Below are 16,620 nucleotides of genomic sequence, written 5' to 3'. Positions count from 1 at the left end.
AAACTTAGGTATTTTTGCCGCAAATTACTCAAAATAAAAATAAGGGCTATTTACAAAAATATGGGAAAATAAGGATAAGTTTTGATATATTTGGCATAAAAATTTAATTAAACTAAATATAACATTTTTTAAAAAAACTTACAAATATGGGAAAAAGTCATGAGGAAAGCCATAAAAAATTTTAAATTTGTGCTTCTTTTTATTTTTTAAAAAAATAAAAACAATAAAGTAAATAAAAAATGATCTCAACTATAGATATTATTTTTTTTAACAAATTTTAAACTTGTTTTTTTTATTTAAACTACTGTTTGTTTTTTGTTAAAAACTAATTATTTCATTAAAATCAGCAGAAAAAAAAAACCAGTTTCATCAACATCATCCTAAAAAAAAAACAATATAAAAAATTATAATCTAAAAATAATACAAACTTTAAAAATCAGTTTCATCAACATGGAAAGAAACTAATAATTTCATTAAAAGAATTGAAAAAATAGTTTCTTTAAGTTATTACAAAATTTTTATTTTAAGTTACCTTTTTATTATTTTGTTTTTAGGTTCGAAACTTACACTGATATTTTGTTTTTAAATTATTGGTATGCATTGTGTATTGTTTTGATTATATTTGTGATTAGTATTTTTTTTTTTTTTTTGTATTTGTGTGTGTGTTTTTTTATTTGATTGTTTGATTAAACTGGTTTCAGTTAACTTCATTATTAATATTTATATTTTGTTATGATTTTTTATAGCGTCAAAACTGGTTTCACAGGTCGAAACTGGTGTCAAAGATTTAACTGTTATGTAATGGGATTGCTCCATTTTTATGATATTATTGTATATTTTTTAGTTTGTATAAAACCAGTTTTATTATTATATAATATTTGAACAACAATTTTTATTTTATTTTAAATAATCAGTTTCTGACACACATATTATTTTATTATTTTCATAATTGGTTTTTTTTAAGTAACTAGTTTTCATACTGGTTTTTTTTACTGTTGTTCATAATTGAGTTTTAAGTTTCAATTTTTTATTTGATTATTTTAAGAAACTGGTTTTTAATTGTTTGTTTTTATTTGAGAAATTTGCGGCTAAACCCCCTTTATGTTTTGATTGTTACACACTTAACCCCCTCATCTTTATTTTTGGTGGCAAAACCCCTTTTAGTATTATTCTGTTTGCAAATCTAATACACCTGTTAAACTTGGCTGTTAAATGCCAACTAGAATTGCCACTGTGTACACATATGTACACGTGGCATAATTTTATTGGCCCAAATCATTTTAATAATTTTAATATTATAAAATAATTTAAAAAATAATAAATAAATATTTTTTTCTTTTTAATAATCAGATTTTTACTTTTGTATTAATAAATAAATGAAAATAAATAAAACTTTAATTTCAAATCCCAAATCCTCATCTACGACTACGCCCTTCTCTCTCTCTCTCTTGCTCTTCACTTTCTCTCTGAACAGAAGGTTGACGCCGCCGCCTCCAATCACTGGCGACAAACCCGCCGTCGTCCAGCCAAGAGCCCGATCTTCCTCACTCTCTCTCCTTCACGCCGCCCCTAATCCCCCATCTTCACTCTCTCTTCATGTTGCCATGAAAACCAGACCTATATGTAATACCTGAAGAAACTCCATCTTCACAACCTTAAACCCAGACACTAAAAGAGATTCGCGAGAGAGGAAAGGGGATTTGGGGGTTTTTGAGATTTGAGGTTTCGGCTGACCTTTTTGTTTTGAGATTTTGATTTTTTTGGTTCTTGATTCAGATCTGAAATTGTGTGGTTTTTTTTTTATTTATTAATTTTGATGATATGGTGGTAGAATGGTATTCTGTGGTGTGGTGGTAATGGTTCTTTGATGTTATGGCAGTAGTAATGGTGGATAATGGTAGCGGTTATGTTAGTAGCAGCGGTAAAGTAGTGATGGTGGGGTGATGGAGGTAGTACTGCTAATGATGGTGATGATTGATGGGAGAAGAAGAAGAGGGGTGATGTTGGGGGGATGGAGGTAGCATATTGATGGAGAAAAAAATAATAATAAAAAGCAGTACAGTAGTTTTTTTTTAAAAGCCATAAATAAAGTTTTTTTTTCCTAAAAAAAAATTATGATGAATTTGTGCAAATAAAAATCTGATTCTTAAAAATAAAAAATATTTATTTATTTATCTATTATTTTTAAATTATTTTATAATATTAAAATTATTAAAATGATTTGGGTCAATAAAATTATACCACGTGTACATATGTGTACACAGTGGCAATTCTAGTTAGTATTTAACAGATGTATTAGAGTTGCAAACAGAATAATACTAAAGGGGTTTTTCCACCAAAAATAAAGATAAGGGGGTTAAGTGTGTAACAATCAAAACATAAGGGGGTTTGGCCGCAAATTTCTCTTTTTATTTTGGTTGTTCTACTAACTGGTTTTTCACATTCCACTATTTTTTTTGTTATTCTTTTATGGTTTTTATTGTATTTTTGTCTCTTTAATTTTCTTTGTTTCTCTTTGATTTTAATTTCTGATTCTCTTTGTTATATTTGTTGCATATTGTATGTTTAAATCAACTCTAATTTTTGAGCAAACAAATAAAAAATCAAATGCCAGAATAAAGAATGAAGTTAGAAGTTTGGTTATGAGGTATTGATATGAAATTTATATGTTCGAAACTGGTCTTTAAATTTAGTATCGTTTGTAAAAATTTAGTTATTAGGCATTGTGTATTTTTTATTATGTTATTGATGAAACTATTTTTTTTTTGTCTCTTTTAATGAAATAATTAGTTTTTTTTTTAATATTGATGAAACTGGTTTTATAATTTTGTATTGTGTTTTTTCAGTAGAAAAAACCGGTTTTTTTTTTTTTTTTTTTTTTTGTGTATTTATGCCATATTATATCTTATTTCATTAAAAGCAGTAAAAAAACCAGTTTCATCAACATCATAAAAAATAACATCATACAATACAATAACATCATAAAATGGAGAATTCCCATTACAGAACCCTCAAAACCTGTGAAGAACTTATGAATCCTGTGAAACTAGTTTTGATCTTATGAAAAATCATAACAAAATCATAATAACACATAAATGATAAACAATGAATATAACTGAAACCAGTTTTATCGGTCAACCAAAAAAAATACTAACAGATATAATCAAAACAACACACAATGTACAATGATAATCCAGAAACAAAATACAAGTGTAAAAACTATTTTCGAACCTAGAAAAAAAATAATAAAAACAAAATTAAAATAAAAGTAATATCATAAAATAGACCAATCCCATTATAGTACCCTCAAAAACTGTGAAACTAATTTTAGATCTATGAATATTGTAAAACCAGTTTCGAAGCTGTGAAAAATCTATAAAAATAAAATAAAATCAAATCTCTCATGAATTTTGTTTTTTCATCAGACACCATTCTTTTTCATTGCTTGGTGAAAAGAAAAATAAATGGCCCTACATTATTTGGGAACCAAAAAATCATAGCATTACTATGTTGATGCCTAGGAGGAATTCAAACCTCATGTTTTTTAGTTTGTTAATGGCAGCCACGTGCTCTAACTATTGAATTTTTCAAACCAAACTATTAAAGATAATTAACTTATTACCTTAGTCCATTCCAAAGGCAGTTATTTTCTACCAAATTATCTTTTGTCAAGACTTTAGCATAATCAACATATTTCTCATCTTCTATATAAATAAAAGTAAAACCTGTAAAATCAAATAATTAGAACACTAAAGATAAACCACAATCATACTCTCATCTTCTATATAAATAAAAGTAAAACCTGTAAAATCAAATAATTAGAACACCAAAGATAAACCACAATCATACTCACGACCAAGTTAATTTTTACATTGTAAACATTAAGGAATTTTTTTTTTCCTTTTTTTCTCCTAGTTCTTTCAAAAAGAAGAACCTTTTCTCCTATATTGGTTTGGAGTAGGAGAACAAATCTGACTGCTCCTTCCACGACTTCGGCAACCTTGACCATAGATCTTTCGACAGTTCCGATGACAAATTCGATGTTACCAATTGGAAAATGTCTAGACGAGATACAAGCATTCACTGGAGCTAATAGCGGTTGGGCGAGAATCTATCGATCGCTGGAGCTATCTTCAACTACCGGAGCTAACAACAATCGGAGCAAGAATCGGCCACTAGAGAAAGAGAAGAAAAGAGAGAGGCAACACCTGAGAGATAAACAACTTTAAAAAAATTAAGGTTTGACTTAGAAAAAATACAAAAATATTAAATATGGTATTCAAAACTAATAATAACATAAATATGGCATAGTATATACCATATATAAGTTTGAAAATAAAAAAATGCCATACAAAATAGCCAAACTCAAAATTACCATATTTATGTAAAAATATTTTAAAATTTCATATTAGGTGTAATTTTCACTAAAAATAATACCAGCTCTAAAATGATAATGATTTTAATTCAGTACCTCAAACTCAAAAGCCAAGAAAGAACATTATGGGGTATCGTTGAATTAAGAGAAATGCTAAAGGGCACCAGTGGTGCCTAGCACCTTCCTATGTGTCAATATCGCTATTGGTACAACTAAGTATCGGGTCCCATATAATTTAATATAATAATTTTTAGGGAGTATCGCTAGCCAATCGCAACGCGACATGTCGCAAAGGTGCTAGGCGCCACTGGTGCCTAATAGCAATGCTCTTGAATTAAGTATCCACCATAGGTTCGTTGAATTCAAATTAAATGTGACAATAAGTGCGCAATTAAAATTAAATGCAAATTAGGGAGAGTAATTAATGTGAAGAGGGATTGAATCTGCAGTATTGGGGGAATCATCAGAAGAGAAAAATGAGAGAAAAGAGTAAATGCAAGGTAACAAAGAGTATGTGGAATTAATGAAGGGAAATGGGAGTAATAAATAGGAAAAGATAAATGTTATGGGGCACCAGTGACTAACGAGAAGGTGGTAGACAATACCAGTGCTTAAATCATGCCGAACCAAGTCTGTCTGGTGGCAGAAACTGAAGACTAATTTTAGATTTCCTATGTAATTAAGTACGATACCTAAATCTGCAGGTAGACATTTATTAACCAAGTCTATATAAAATGTTCATCCAAATCAATCATGTAACTCATGTTCCTATTTATGTAGTACGAACGTAATAGCCAGATCCAATAACAGAAATGGATTCTCAGCTTAACCCTGATCAACACTACATCGTCGTGTTCCCCTTCATGGCTCACGGCCATCTCATTCCTTTCTTAGCCTTGGCCAACCAAATTCACCGAAGGACAGGCTTCACACTCATCATCGCTACCACCAAGCTCACCCTCCATCATCTCCGGCGATCTACCTCCAGCGAAGATGATCACGAACACTCAAACTCCGGAATCCATTTCGTCGAGCTACCCTTCTCCAGTTCCAACCACGGCTTGCCCGACAACACTGGAACCACTGAGAATTTGTCTCGTGCCCAACTAATCGACTTCTTACACGCTTCAACATCTATGGAAACTCCTTTCCGTAACTTCATCCGCGAATGTATCGGTAAACATGGACGCCCTCCACTTTGTATTATCTCCGACATGTTTTTTGGGTGGGCCGTCGACGTGGCACGTAGCTACGACACCGTCAATGTCACTTTCCTTACTTCTGGCGCTTACGGCTCTGCAGCCTTCATTTCTATCTGGAACGAACTCCCTCACCGGAAAACAGAGTCTGAAGAATTCGAGGTCACTGGGTTCCCTAAACGGTGTCGGTTCCACCGTTCTCAGTTACATTATTTCTTGAGAGCAGCCGACGGTTCAGATTCATGGTCAAAATTCTTCCAAACCCAGTTGAGGCTTAGTCTCAAATCGCACGCCCTGTTGTGTAACACCGTCGAAGAAATCGAACCGCTCGGACTGCAAATCCTCCGGGATTACAGTAAACGCCCCGTTTGGTGTGTCTGTCCGCTTCTCCCCAAAGCTCTAATAAACGACAAGTCGTTTTCACCTTCTTCTCCTTCTTCTTTCAGTTTTTCCAAAGAGAGTATGTCGGCCGACAAGTTGTTCGAGTGGCTCGATTCACAAGAACCCAAGTCCGTTCTGTACATTGCGTTTGGTTCCCAGAATACGATCGGAGCAACCCAGATGATGGAATTGGCAATCGGGCTGGAAAAAAGTGAGAAGCCTTTCGTTTGGGTCATAAGGCCTCCGGAGGGTTTCGATTTGAAAGGAGAGTTTAATCCAGAGTGGTTGCCAGAAGGGTTCGAAGAGCGAGCCAAGGAGAAGAATCGTGGGTTGTTAGTTCGGAAATGGGCGCCCCAGTTGGACATTTTAGGGCATAAGTCTACAGGTGCGTTTCTGAGTCATTGTGGGTGGAATTCGGTGATGGAGAGCTTGAGCCAGGGGGTCCCGATCATTGGGTGGCCATTGGCGGGGGAACAAAATTACAATTCAAAGATGTTGGTGGAGGAGATGGGTGTGAGTGTGGAGCTGAGTCGAGGACCTTCGGGAACCATTGCTGGGGATGAAGTGAAGAAGGTGATTGATTTGGTGATGGCGAGCGATGGTCAAGGAGAAGAGTTGAAGAAAAAGGCTAATGAGATTAAGTTGCAGATACGAGAAGCCTTGAAAGAAGAGGGAGAAAGTAAAGGGTCTTCTTCTCTTAAAGCCATTGATGCTTTTGTTGCTTCTATTGTAAAAAATAGACAAGAAAATGTCAAGAATTAATTTGGATATGAATCATATCATATGATAATTTGATTAAACAATGTACTGTTAATTTTTGCTCGAGAAATATATAGACAGGGAAATTTGAGTTTGTGTGCTTTACTACTTATTTCAAAAACAAATCATATAATGTCCATGTATAACTAGAATATATTACCTGGCTTCCTGAGGTTTGTACCCAACAACATGCATTTTATATTGACACTAATAGGTTTTATTTATTCTGTAATACATATTAATATTAGTATATATAAAAAAATAATTCTGCAATAGGATGTGGTGCAAACAAGCACCTATAAGAACACAAGATTAATCAAGATACTATAAACTAAAACAATAAAATAACAGATTAAGAAATCAATAAGAGTTTAACAAGGTTCAATCACAAATTTTAGATAAAACTTGGATCTAATCCCTGGATTTGAAGCAACTCTATGGCTTTATTAATAATTGGCAATGATGATGATTACCACTCAAATCAAGCTCTCACAAACTCACTCTAACGGTGATTCACACAAGTTACACATAATCTTACTTGAGCCTATCCAATCAAACACAAGAAAAAGCTTTTTACATCCCTCAATTTTCACTCAAAAAACTAGAGAATTATTATGTCAATCTAATATGTGTTTTAAAGACTTGATCACCCCTAAACAAGTTCTAAGACTATCATATATAGCCCCAGACAGTTAGGAAATCCCAACTGCATTAACTACTAGTTGGTAATTATTATCTTTGTGATTAGGACGAAGTGAGCTACGATGGTGGTTTTGTCTTGTAAGGACAATTTATTGTCCTTTCATTAATGATTTAAGAGTGATGAGACTCTTGGGTACAGAATAACAAAGTGGAGTCTAGTACATACAATATGAAGTTTTAAATAATATTTTAATAATTATTGTTTTATTTGAGTCAGAGAGAAGCATCCTTGTTTACGAGAAAAGAATCAAAGCCAAGAGGTCATGGGTTCGAACCTAGGACCTTGAAGCTATTAAGCTATTAAGCTATTAAATGATTGTAAAATATCATTACGCTACACTCAAAAAAAAAAAAAAAAAAATCAACTTTTCTACTCTACTCTTTAAAATAACTCACTAAAATTTTACTTTTATCTTTTTTATTTTACCTTACACTTTTACATTACACCATACATTAACTTCTTCATATTTTTATATACATCATTAAAATAATATATTTTTAATACATTAATAATATATATATTAATAAAAATATTATATTGTACATTATATATAATTATTAAAAATTAATAAACTTAAATAAAGTAGTAATAAAATGAATAAATAAAATTTGAGAAATGATAAAGGGCACCAGTAGTGCCAAACACCCTCCTATGTGTCAATATCACTATTGGTCCAACTAAGTATCGACTCCCATATAATTTAATATAATAACTTTTAGGGAGTATCGCTAGCCAATCGCAACGCGACATGTTGAGAAAGTGCTAAGCACCACTAGTGCCTTATAGCAATGCTCATAAAATTTAGCTTTCTCTCTCCATAGCTACATGATGCATTTTATTAGAGTTTGTGCAAATTTATTATAGCTAAGTTATAAAGATATTGTTGGAAGAGTTAAAATAAGGATATTTGCGGCATAAATACCATACGTTTTCGGTTTTATACACATAGATATTACATGTCTTTCTTTCGACGGATTAAATACCTTAAGTTACATTTCGGTTACTTCCGTCACTACTTTTCTGTTAAATCCTATTCAAACTTAGAGTATTTGCGGGATAAATACTTTATGTTTTAAATTTCATACTCTTATATACCACATGTTTTTTCTTCTGACAGATTAAATACCTAAAGTTACATTTACATTACCTTCATCACTACAAGTCTCTTAAATCCTATTATAAGAAATTTTTTCAATATTATACCTAAAATTGATTTTATTTACAAAAATATCTTCAACAAATTTAACTATAAATTCAATTTATTTTTATTTTTATTAATTAAATAAATATTATTTAATTATTTTTTTTAACTTTAAAATTATTTAATAACTTTTTTTATTGAATAATACTTAGCAAAAAAATACATTTTTTATGTTTTATTTACAGTTTAACAAATTTTAAAATTATTTAATAATTTTTTATTGAGAATATATTAGTGGACCACTAATATGTTGACAGGTGTTAACTTAGTCTATTTTAATAGAATTTAACGAATCGATAATAATTACAAAAGTAGCGTAAACGTAACTTTAGGTATTTAATCCGCTAAAAAATATGTGGTATATAAGTGTATGAAATTTAAAACATCAAGTATTTATGCCGCAAATACTCTAAGTTTGAATAGGATTTAACAGAAAAGTAGTGACGGAAATGTAACTTAAGGTATTTAATCCGTCGAAAAAAAACATGTGGTATTTAAGTGTATAAAACCGAAAATATATGGTATTTATGCCGTAAATATTTAAAGTTAAACAAGAAAATAAGTGAGTGTGTGTAGGACAAAATAATTGATATGTACAAAAGGTAAAAAAAAAAGTGCATTAGATAATAAGGTGCCAAGTGTGTGGAGTGCAAAAAACACACTAGACCTCGTACTGTGAGGTTACTCTGCAACTTATGAATCAAAACTAATTAGTATGAAAACGGTACAACTACAACGGTAATTTTGATAATTTTAAAAGCCATGTCATTTGTGTAATTGAGATGTATTTTAGGGGTTTAGATGTAAATTTCCTTAAAAGTATCAATGTATACTATTTTTATTTGAGTGACATATTAAAAGGGAAATTTGATTTTCTATACTTAAAAAACTTAAATTTTTTTTTTTTAAACCAATACATTTTACACTACAAAAAATATGACACTTTTTTCAAAACCCCAAAAATACCCCTCTCTCTCTCTCTCTCTCTCTCTCTCTCTCTCTCTCTCTCTCTCTCTCTCTCTCTCTCTCTCTCTCTCTCTCTCTCTCTCTCTCTCTCTCTCTCTCTCTCTCTCTCTCTCTCTCTCTCTCTGACCGAACAAAAAAAAAAAAGCACAGTGGTCCGATGGGGTCCGACCAATCGGACCCATCGGACCACTGTGCCTTTCTCTCTTCGTTTCCCTCAAACCGAAAAAAATGCACACACAGTGGTCCGATGGTCGGACCATATGGTCCGATGGGGTCCGACCAATCGGACCCATCGGACCACTGTGCCTTTCTCTCTTCGTTTCCCTCAAACCGAAAAAAATGCACAGTGGTCCGATGGTCGGACCCATGGTCCGATGGGTCCGATGGGGTCTGGTCCGACCATCGGACCACTATGCATTTTTTTTTCTGTTTAGTCCGAGAGAGAGAGAGAGACGAAGAGAGAGAGAGGGACTGTCGTGCGCCGTGGGTGGGGGCGGTCAACAGTGGGAGGGTGGGTTTGAGGCTCACGGTGAGAGAGAGGAAGAGAGAGGGGGTGGGGGCGGTCAACAGTGGGTGGGTGGGTTTGAGGCTCATGGTGAGAGAGAGGAAGAGAGAGGGGGTGGGGGCGGTCAACAGTGGGTGGGTTCGATCTACGGTGGTTGGGTGCAGTGGTTAACCGTGGATGGTGTCGATTTTTGAGTGGTGCGGTGGGTTTTGGGTGGTGCGATGGCTTACGGGTTGGGTTGGTTTGCTTTGACTGAGAAAGGAGGAAGAGAGAGATGGTTGAGAATAATGAGAGGGGTATTTTAGGGTTTAGAGAAAAGTGGTCATATTTTTTTTGTAGTGTAAAATGTATTGGTTTAAAAAAAAAAAATTAAGTTTTTTAAGTATAGAAAATCAAATTTCCTTATTAAAACACATATTTTACATTTAATCATACTAAGCTAAATTTCTTTTATTAAATTTATAATTGACTTAAATTGAAATATTTTTTTTTATAATAAATTAAATGCTATTATTAAATGGAGTTGGGTTTGGCTATTAAGTTTAAGTAAGTAGCGTAATGCTCCATCCATGCATTCTGAATTCGGTGAATTCTTTTCACTCTTTCCATCTCTTTCTCTGTCCTTCTTCATCTCTTTCATAATGTCAAACAGAACTAGCAGCTCCCGACACGATGATTACATTCTCATGTTACCTTTTTTGGCTCATGGCCATCTTATTCCTTTTTTAGCCTTAGCCAAACAAATTCACCAAAGAACAGGCATCACCCTCATTATCGCCTCCACAAAGCTCAACATCAACTATCTCCGCCGGTCCTCATCCAACCAATATGAAAATTCAGACTCCGGTATTCACTTCTCAGAGCTACCTTTCACCTCCTCCGACCATGGCTTACCCCCCAACACTGAAACCACCGAGAACTTGTCTCTTGCAGAGGTAATCGGCCTCTTCTACGCTTCCCTATCTCTGGAAACTCCTTGCCGGAAATTAATCCACGAATCCATCGGTAAATATGGCAGGCCGCCGCTTTGTGTTATCTCCGACGTGTTCATGGGGTGGGCGGTGGGCGTTGCCAATAGCTTCGACACCGTCAGTATCACTTTCACGACCTGTGGCGCTTACGGCACTGCGGCCTACATGTCTATCTGGCTCGAACTCCCTCACCGGAAAACGGAGTCTGAAGAATTCGAGGTCACTGGTTTCCCGAAACGCTGCCGTTTCCACCGTTCTCAGTTACATCAGTTCTTGAGAGCAGCCGACGGTTCAGATCGATGGTCGAGATTCTTTCAACCCCAGTTGAAGCTGTCTCTGAAATCTCATGCCTGGTTGTGTTACACCGTCGAAGAAGTCGAAACCTTCGGACTCCAAATCCTCCGGGATTACGTTAAACGCACCGTTTGGTGTGTTGGTTCGCTTCTTCCCCAAGCTGTGTTAAACGACAAGTCATGTTCACCTTCTTCTTCTTTGAGTTTTTCCAAACAGAGAGTCAGTAAAGAAGTTGGTATATCAGTTGCGAAGTTGTTCGAGTGGCTCGATTCACAAGAACCCAAATCCGTTCTCTACATCTCCTTTGGTTCTCAGAACACAATCGGAGCAACCCAGATGATGGAATTGGCTATCGGACTGGAGAAGAGTTTGAAGCCTTTCGTTTGGGTGATAAGGCCTCCATTGGGGTTCGATTTGAAAGGAGAGTTTAGGCAAGAATGGTTGCCAGAAGGGTTCGAAGAGCGAGCCAAGGGGAAGAATCTGGGCTTGTTGGTGCGAAACTGGGCACCCCAATTGGACATTTTGGCGCATAAGTCTATAGGTGCGTTTCTCAGTCATTGTGGGTGGAATTCCGTGCAGGAGAGCTTGAGCCAGGGGGTTCCGATCATTTCGTGGCCAATAGCAGCTGAGCAAAGTCATAATTCGAAGATGTTGGTGGAGGAGAAAGGGGTGTGTGTGGAGCTGACTAAAGGAGCTCTGGGGTCCATTGTTGGGGATGAAGTGAAGAAGGTAATTGATTTGGTGATGGAGTCTAATGGTGAAGGAGAAGAGATGAGGAAAAGGGCCAGTGAGATTAAGTTGCAGATAAGAGCAGCCGTAAAAGAAGAGGGGGGACATAAAGGGTCTGCTCTGAAAGCCATAGATGATTTTGTTGCTTTTCTAGCACATAGAGCAAGGATATTATAACTTGATACGATTGAGAATTAGCTTTTCTTTTTATGTCTTTTGATAATAAAACTGGCAAAACCCAGTGCTCAAATTTAGTTGGTTAGTATTTACCAGAAAACTCTTCATAACATGATTATATGATAAAATTCTGGTTTTCCAATGAAACTTTTTTTTTTTTTTGCAATATGTAACTTCATTAGAAAACACGAACAAACAGAAAAATACAAATAGTCTAAGCGGTTATGCTATGAGCAACCAGAGAAAGAAACCACGTTGAGGCTATTCGGAGACCAGGGATCCTGTTGAAAATAGTTGCCACAGACAATAAAAGGAACGGGGATCGCTCTCAGCACCTAGCCGTCTGAAAAAGCCCTGGCACCACTCCATCCCCTACTCTGGATCAAAGCAATCCATGGCACACGACAAGAGTTTCCACTTCCACGGGCGAGATATGAACTTTAACAGAGAAGGCCTCAATAAATTCATAATGTTTACCCAAAGCCAAAATCGACAAGAAAGCAGAACTTTTAACTGCAGGAGCATCCGTAAAGAGATTTAACTTCCGCTAGCTTTGGGGAAGCATTAGCATATGACAATTTCACCCCACAGTAACCTCAATCTCTTCCTGCAAATCAAGACTGTTTCAACTCGGACAAGGCCACATTAACCTTCTGCAACACCACCAAAGGGGACTCTAACACCTGCTCCTGATAGGCCCAATGAAACTTGATTAGGGAAAACAAAGAAAAATTGGTGTTGCTTCTGAAAATACAAAACCATGTCTTTTGATAACTCTATACACCACCTCAGATTAGAAGACTATTGAGATATAGTCATACATTGTACTACACAATCGACAGACAGTAGTACTATAACATGATGCATATCATCCTTACCTGCCAACATATATGAACATTTGAGTATTTAGGAATAGATAGAAAAGTCAATTGAAATACTAAGAGAGCCACATAGTTTATTATTACCTACATCCAGGTTACAATGTGGGTTATAACCTTGTATTAGTGGGTTGATGAAATACTTGCAACAAAGCTCATGAATCTTTGAAATTATGATGATTAAGAAAGAGTTGACATTTGATGTCGCCCAATTAGTTACACTGCGGTGGTTGCAGTAGTAAACGGACTATATGTCGTATTTACAGGGAGAAAAAATACACTCAAAATGACAGTTAGTAATTTTACGAGAATAAAATAAGAACCTTGAATATGATGAGTATATTGAAAAAAATGATTTTTTGAAAATTAAAGAAGTAATTAAAATGAAAAGTGATCAGAAAATAATTATAGAAGACACAAGTTTCGTACATGCAATTATATTTTCCTAATAAAATTTATTCTTTAAACTCAACTATAATTTTACACCATTAATTATAGTTGAAAAATGTGTATAATTAAGCTCACTAGAAAAATATATTTTCTAATTAAATTAATACTATTTCTAAAAATACTATCATATTATATAATTTAAATCGACAAAATACCACCGGAAGAATGTAGTAAAAATCATATAATATAATAAACACCCTAATAATTAATAGTCTAACTTATATAAGAAAAGCATGACTAAACTTATATAAAAGGTACTATTAAACTTAAAGTGCAATTTAGAAGAAGAAAAATTTAATATAATAAATATGAAAATGAAGAACAAAGAGAATAATATATTAAAAAAAAAATTGCATGAAGTTACACTTGAGTCTTTCCAAAGAAATTAACTTAGAAAAGATATTGTCTTTACACTAAAATTAATAAGCTAAAATAAAGAAGAAGAGAAGAAAAAGATAAAATTTTGGTATAATAACTCTAGGTAAACATCTAATGATTTTTTCCATTGTATTTTCTTTGGTTCTTTTTTATAGTGTAAATTTACTCCTTAGAGCAACTCTAAGGACACTGCAAAAAGCTTGTATGTCGTGTATATATCTTCCAAGGAGGCTGCATTTGTTGCAGCATTTTGTAGTTTAATCTACAGTGCACGGCATATATGTCGTGCACTGTAGACATGACATTTTTTTTTTAATTTTTTTTATTATTTAGTTAATATTTATATATATTTACATTATTGTATTTGTAAAATGAAGAATTATTTTTTGGGAAATTTTACCATGCATATTTTTAAAAGTAATGTACGAATCTACTCCTATTTGTTTTGGCACCCAACATACTTTTTTAGTCTATTTTTTTTATATAGTAGTGTATATTATAGTTATTTAAAACATCCTGTAAAATTTTAAAAAATTAATACGCCGAAAATAATGCACTGTTTAAAAGTGGCTCAATGATATACTCCTACCTGTTTCGGCATTCGGGAGACTTATTTAGTCTTTTTTTTTTTTTTATAGTTGTGTACATTATAGTTATTTAATAAATCTTGTAAAATTTTGAAAATTTTTAAAAATTTTAACACGCCGAAAAATAAAATTCAAACTTTTTGTCATGTTTCTTTTATTTAAATAATTAGTTAAATATAACAATTGTGGTAATTTTTGTTAATTAATATGATATTAGTTTATTTTTTATTTTATTAAAAAATTAATATAATAATAAATAATATTTTTTTTAGTGTAAATTTTGGTATTGTAGTTAGAGTAAAAATATTTTTTTGACGTTAGTGTTTCTTTAGAAATGCTCTCAAATATCGTATTTTTGTGTACCATTTGAGATAAATGACACAAAAGTGTGATTGGTTTAGGATTTGAAAACTATTTTATGTTTTTGAAAATTAAAATGGTGGGGGTCCACCTAAAAATTCTTGATTGGTTGAGTGTTTTCAAAAACAAAATTTGAGTACTAGTTTGAGTTTTAGGCTAAAAAATAAAAACACAATTTTTATGTTTTTGTGTTTTCAAATCATTGAATCCAAAAACTCTCAAATTATTCTCTTACTTTTTTATTTTGAGATTCTCAACCAATTACATATTCACTTTTTTTAAACTCAAAAATATTAAATCACACTACACCAATCACATATTTAAAAATAAATTTTCAGTTACAAAATTTAAATTTTTGTTTGCATAACACATTTTTAAAAAACACAATTTTTGAATCACAAACCAATCAAACCCTAAGAAAAGTGGGGGACAAAATAGAATAATGCATGTGGCGCAAGGGAAGAGTTGAACCGTGCCCGTGCGCCAATTTTGTTGGGAGAGAGAGCTGACGAGTGGGTCAGAAGTGGGGCCGCTGCTTCATTGTTGCACATGTTCAAAGAATGAGGACGTGGCTTCTTCATTGGCCTTAAAATAATTTGAACTGTGGATAAATACGATGGACTTCATCTTAGAGTTTGAATGAGTGCCTCATTAGATGAATTGGAGCACACGTCCAATTTGAAGATTCAACCTAGAGGTATTTTTTTTTTTTTTTTTTTTTTGATTTAAGGATTTATATATTACAACATGTTTTAGTTGGGACTCGAATCCAGGACCTTCAACACTCTCACACACACACTTATCGCCACTAGAAGTATACATACACATATGTCACTGCTTAGTTTCAGCAGGATTTCCATTATTTGTATCTTGGGCCCATATTGATTAATAACAATCTGACTTGGACTTGGTTGGTCTTCTCACATATTTACTATTATCATTATTTGCTCCAAATCTGAGAATTAACACAAAATCAAAGTAAATTAAATATTCTCAATTAAAATAATTTCACAATTAAAACTATGAAAATATTAACTAAAATTAATTTTATATACACAATTAAAATCTTAAAATATACAAATTCAAGGCTTAATCAACATTTACTATGTTGTTGACTACTATCATATAGAAAAGAAAATCGAGACGAAGAGTATTGTTTCCTTGAGTGTCTGGTCTGCTTTGGAAACAGAGTATGAGGTGGTTTGTGTGCCTTAGTAGCATCAAGTATGAGTTTATTTGCTCATATTTGAATATAAACATTGTTTTGTTCAAAATGTGTGGATATATTGGGAAGATATCATATGAGCACTAGAGGTAACCGGCAGCATAACACAGTCAACAGAAGATCTAGACATCCAAGAACAAACCCAGTCTCCATTCATTACAAGAGTTTCTCATCAACTAATAAACTGAGTATAATCAGTATAGACACTAAAAATGAAACTGGATTATAGTTCCCTTAAAAAGAGTGACTTTAGCTGAGAGACTAACTTAGAGTGATAAGTCTCTAAACTCCATTTGCAGAAAGGGCCTCCACTTACTCTGTTTATGATCACTCGAAGCATTTATGGACATAATACAATCTGTTGTTTAATACTGAATTACTGACGGTTGTTGTTGGAGCTATATGAATCCATATTTTTATTGACTAACTCAAGCATTTATATTGAAAACTTTACCAAACAATTGCTCAAAGAACAATGATCA

General features: G+C 33.3%; 2 protein-coding genes across 2 annotated transcripts; both read left to right on the top strand.

Moving 5' to 3' along the window:
• The first annotated feature begins 4,744 nt into the window (after positions 1-4,744).
• LOC133031753 (UDP-glycosyltransferase 92A1-like) lies at positions 4,745-6,819 on the top strand. Its single transcript, XM_061105388.1, has one exon. It carries the CDS (start codon positions 5,188-5,190, stop codon positions 6,715-6,717), a length of 1,530 nt encoding a protein of 509 aa, XP_060961371.1. The 5' UTR covers positions 4,745-5,187; the 3' UTR covers positions 6,718-6,819.
• Positions 6,820-10,629: 3,810 nt separating this feature from the next.
• LOC115703926 (crocetin glucosyltransferase 3) lies at positions 10,630-12,421 on the top strand. Its single transcript, XM_030631356.2, has one exon. It carries the CDS (start codon positions 10,659-10,661, stop codon positions 12,258-12,260), a length of 1,602 nt encoding a protein of 533 aa, XP_030487216.2. The 5' UTR covers positions 10,630-10,658; the 3' UTR covers positions 12,261-12,421.
• The last annotated feature ends 4,199 nt before the right edge of the window (positions 12,422-16,620 follow it).

The sequence above is a fragment of the Cannabis sativa genome, chromosome X (genome assembly GCF_029168945.1).
Source record: "Cannabis sativa cultivar Pink pepper isolate KNU-18-1 chromosome X, ASM2916894v1, whole genome shotgun sequence".
Taxonomy (NCBI): Eukaryota; Viridiplantae; Streptophyta; class Magnoliopsida; order Rosales; family Cannabaceae; genus Cannabis; species Cannabis sativa.
The sequence above is the reverse complement of the archived record's forward strand: the minus strand, read 5'-3'. Positions and strand labels throughout refer to the sequence as shown.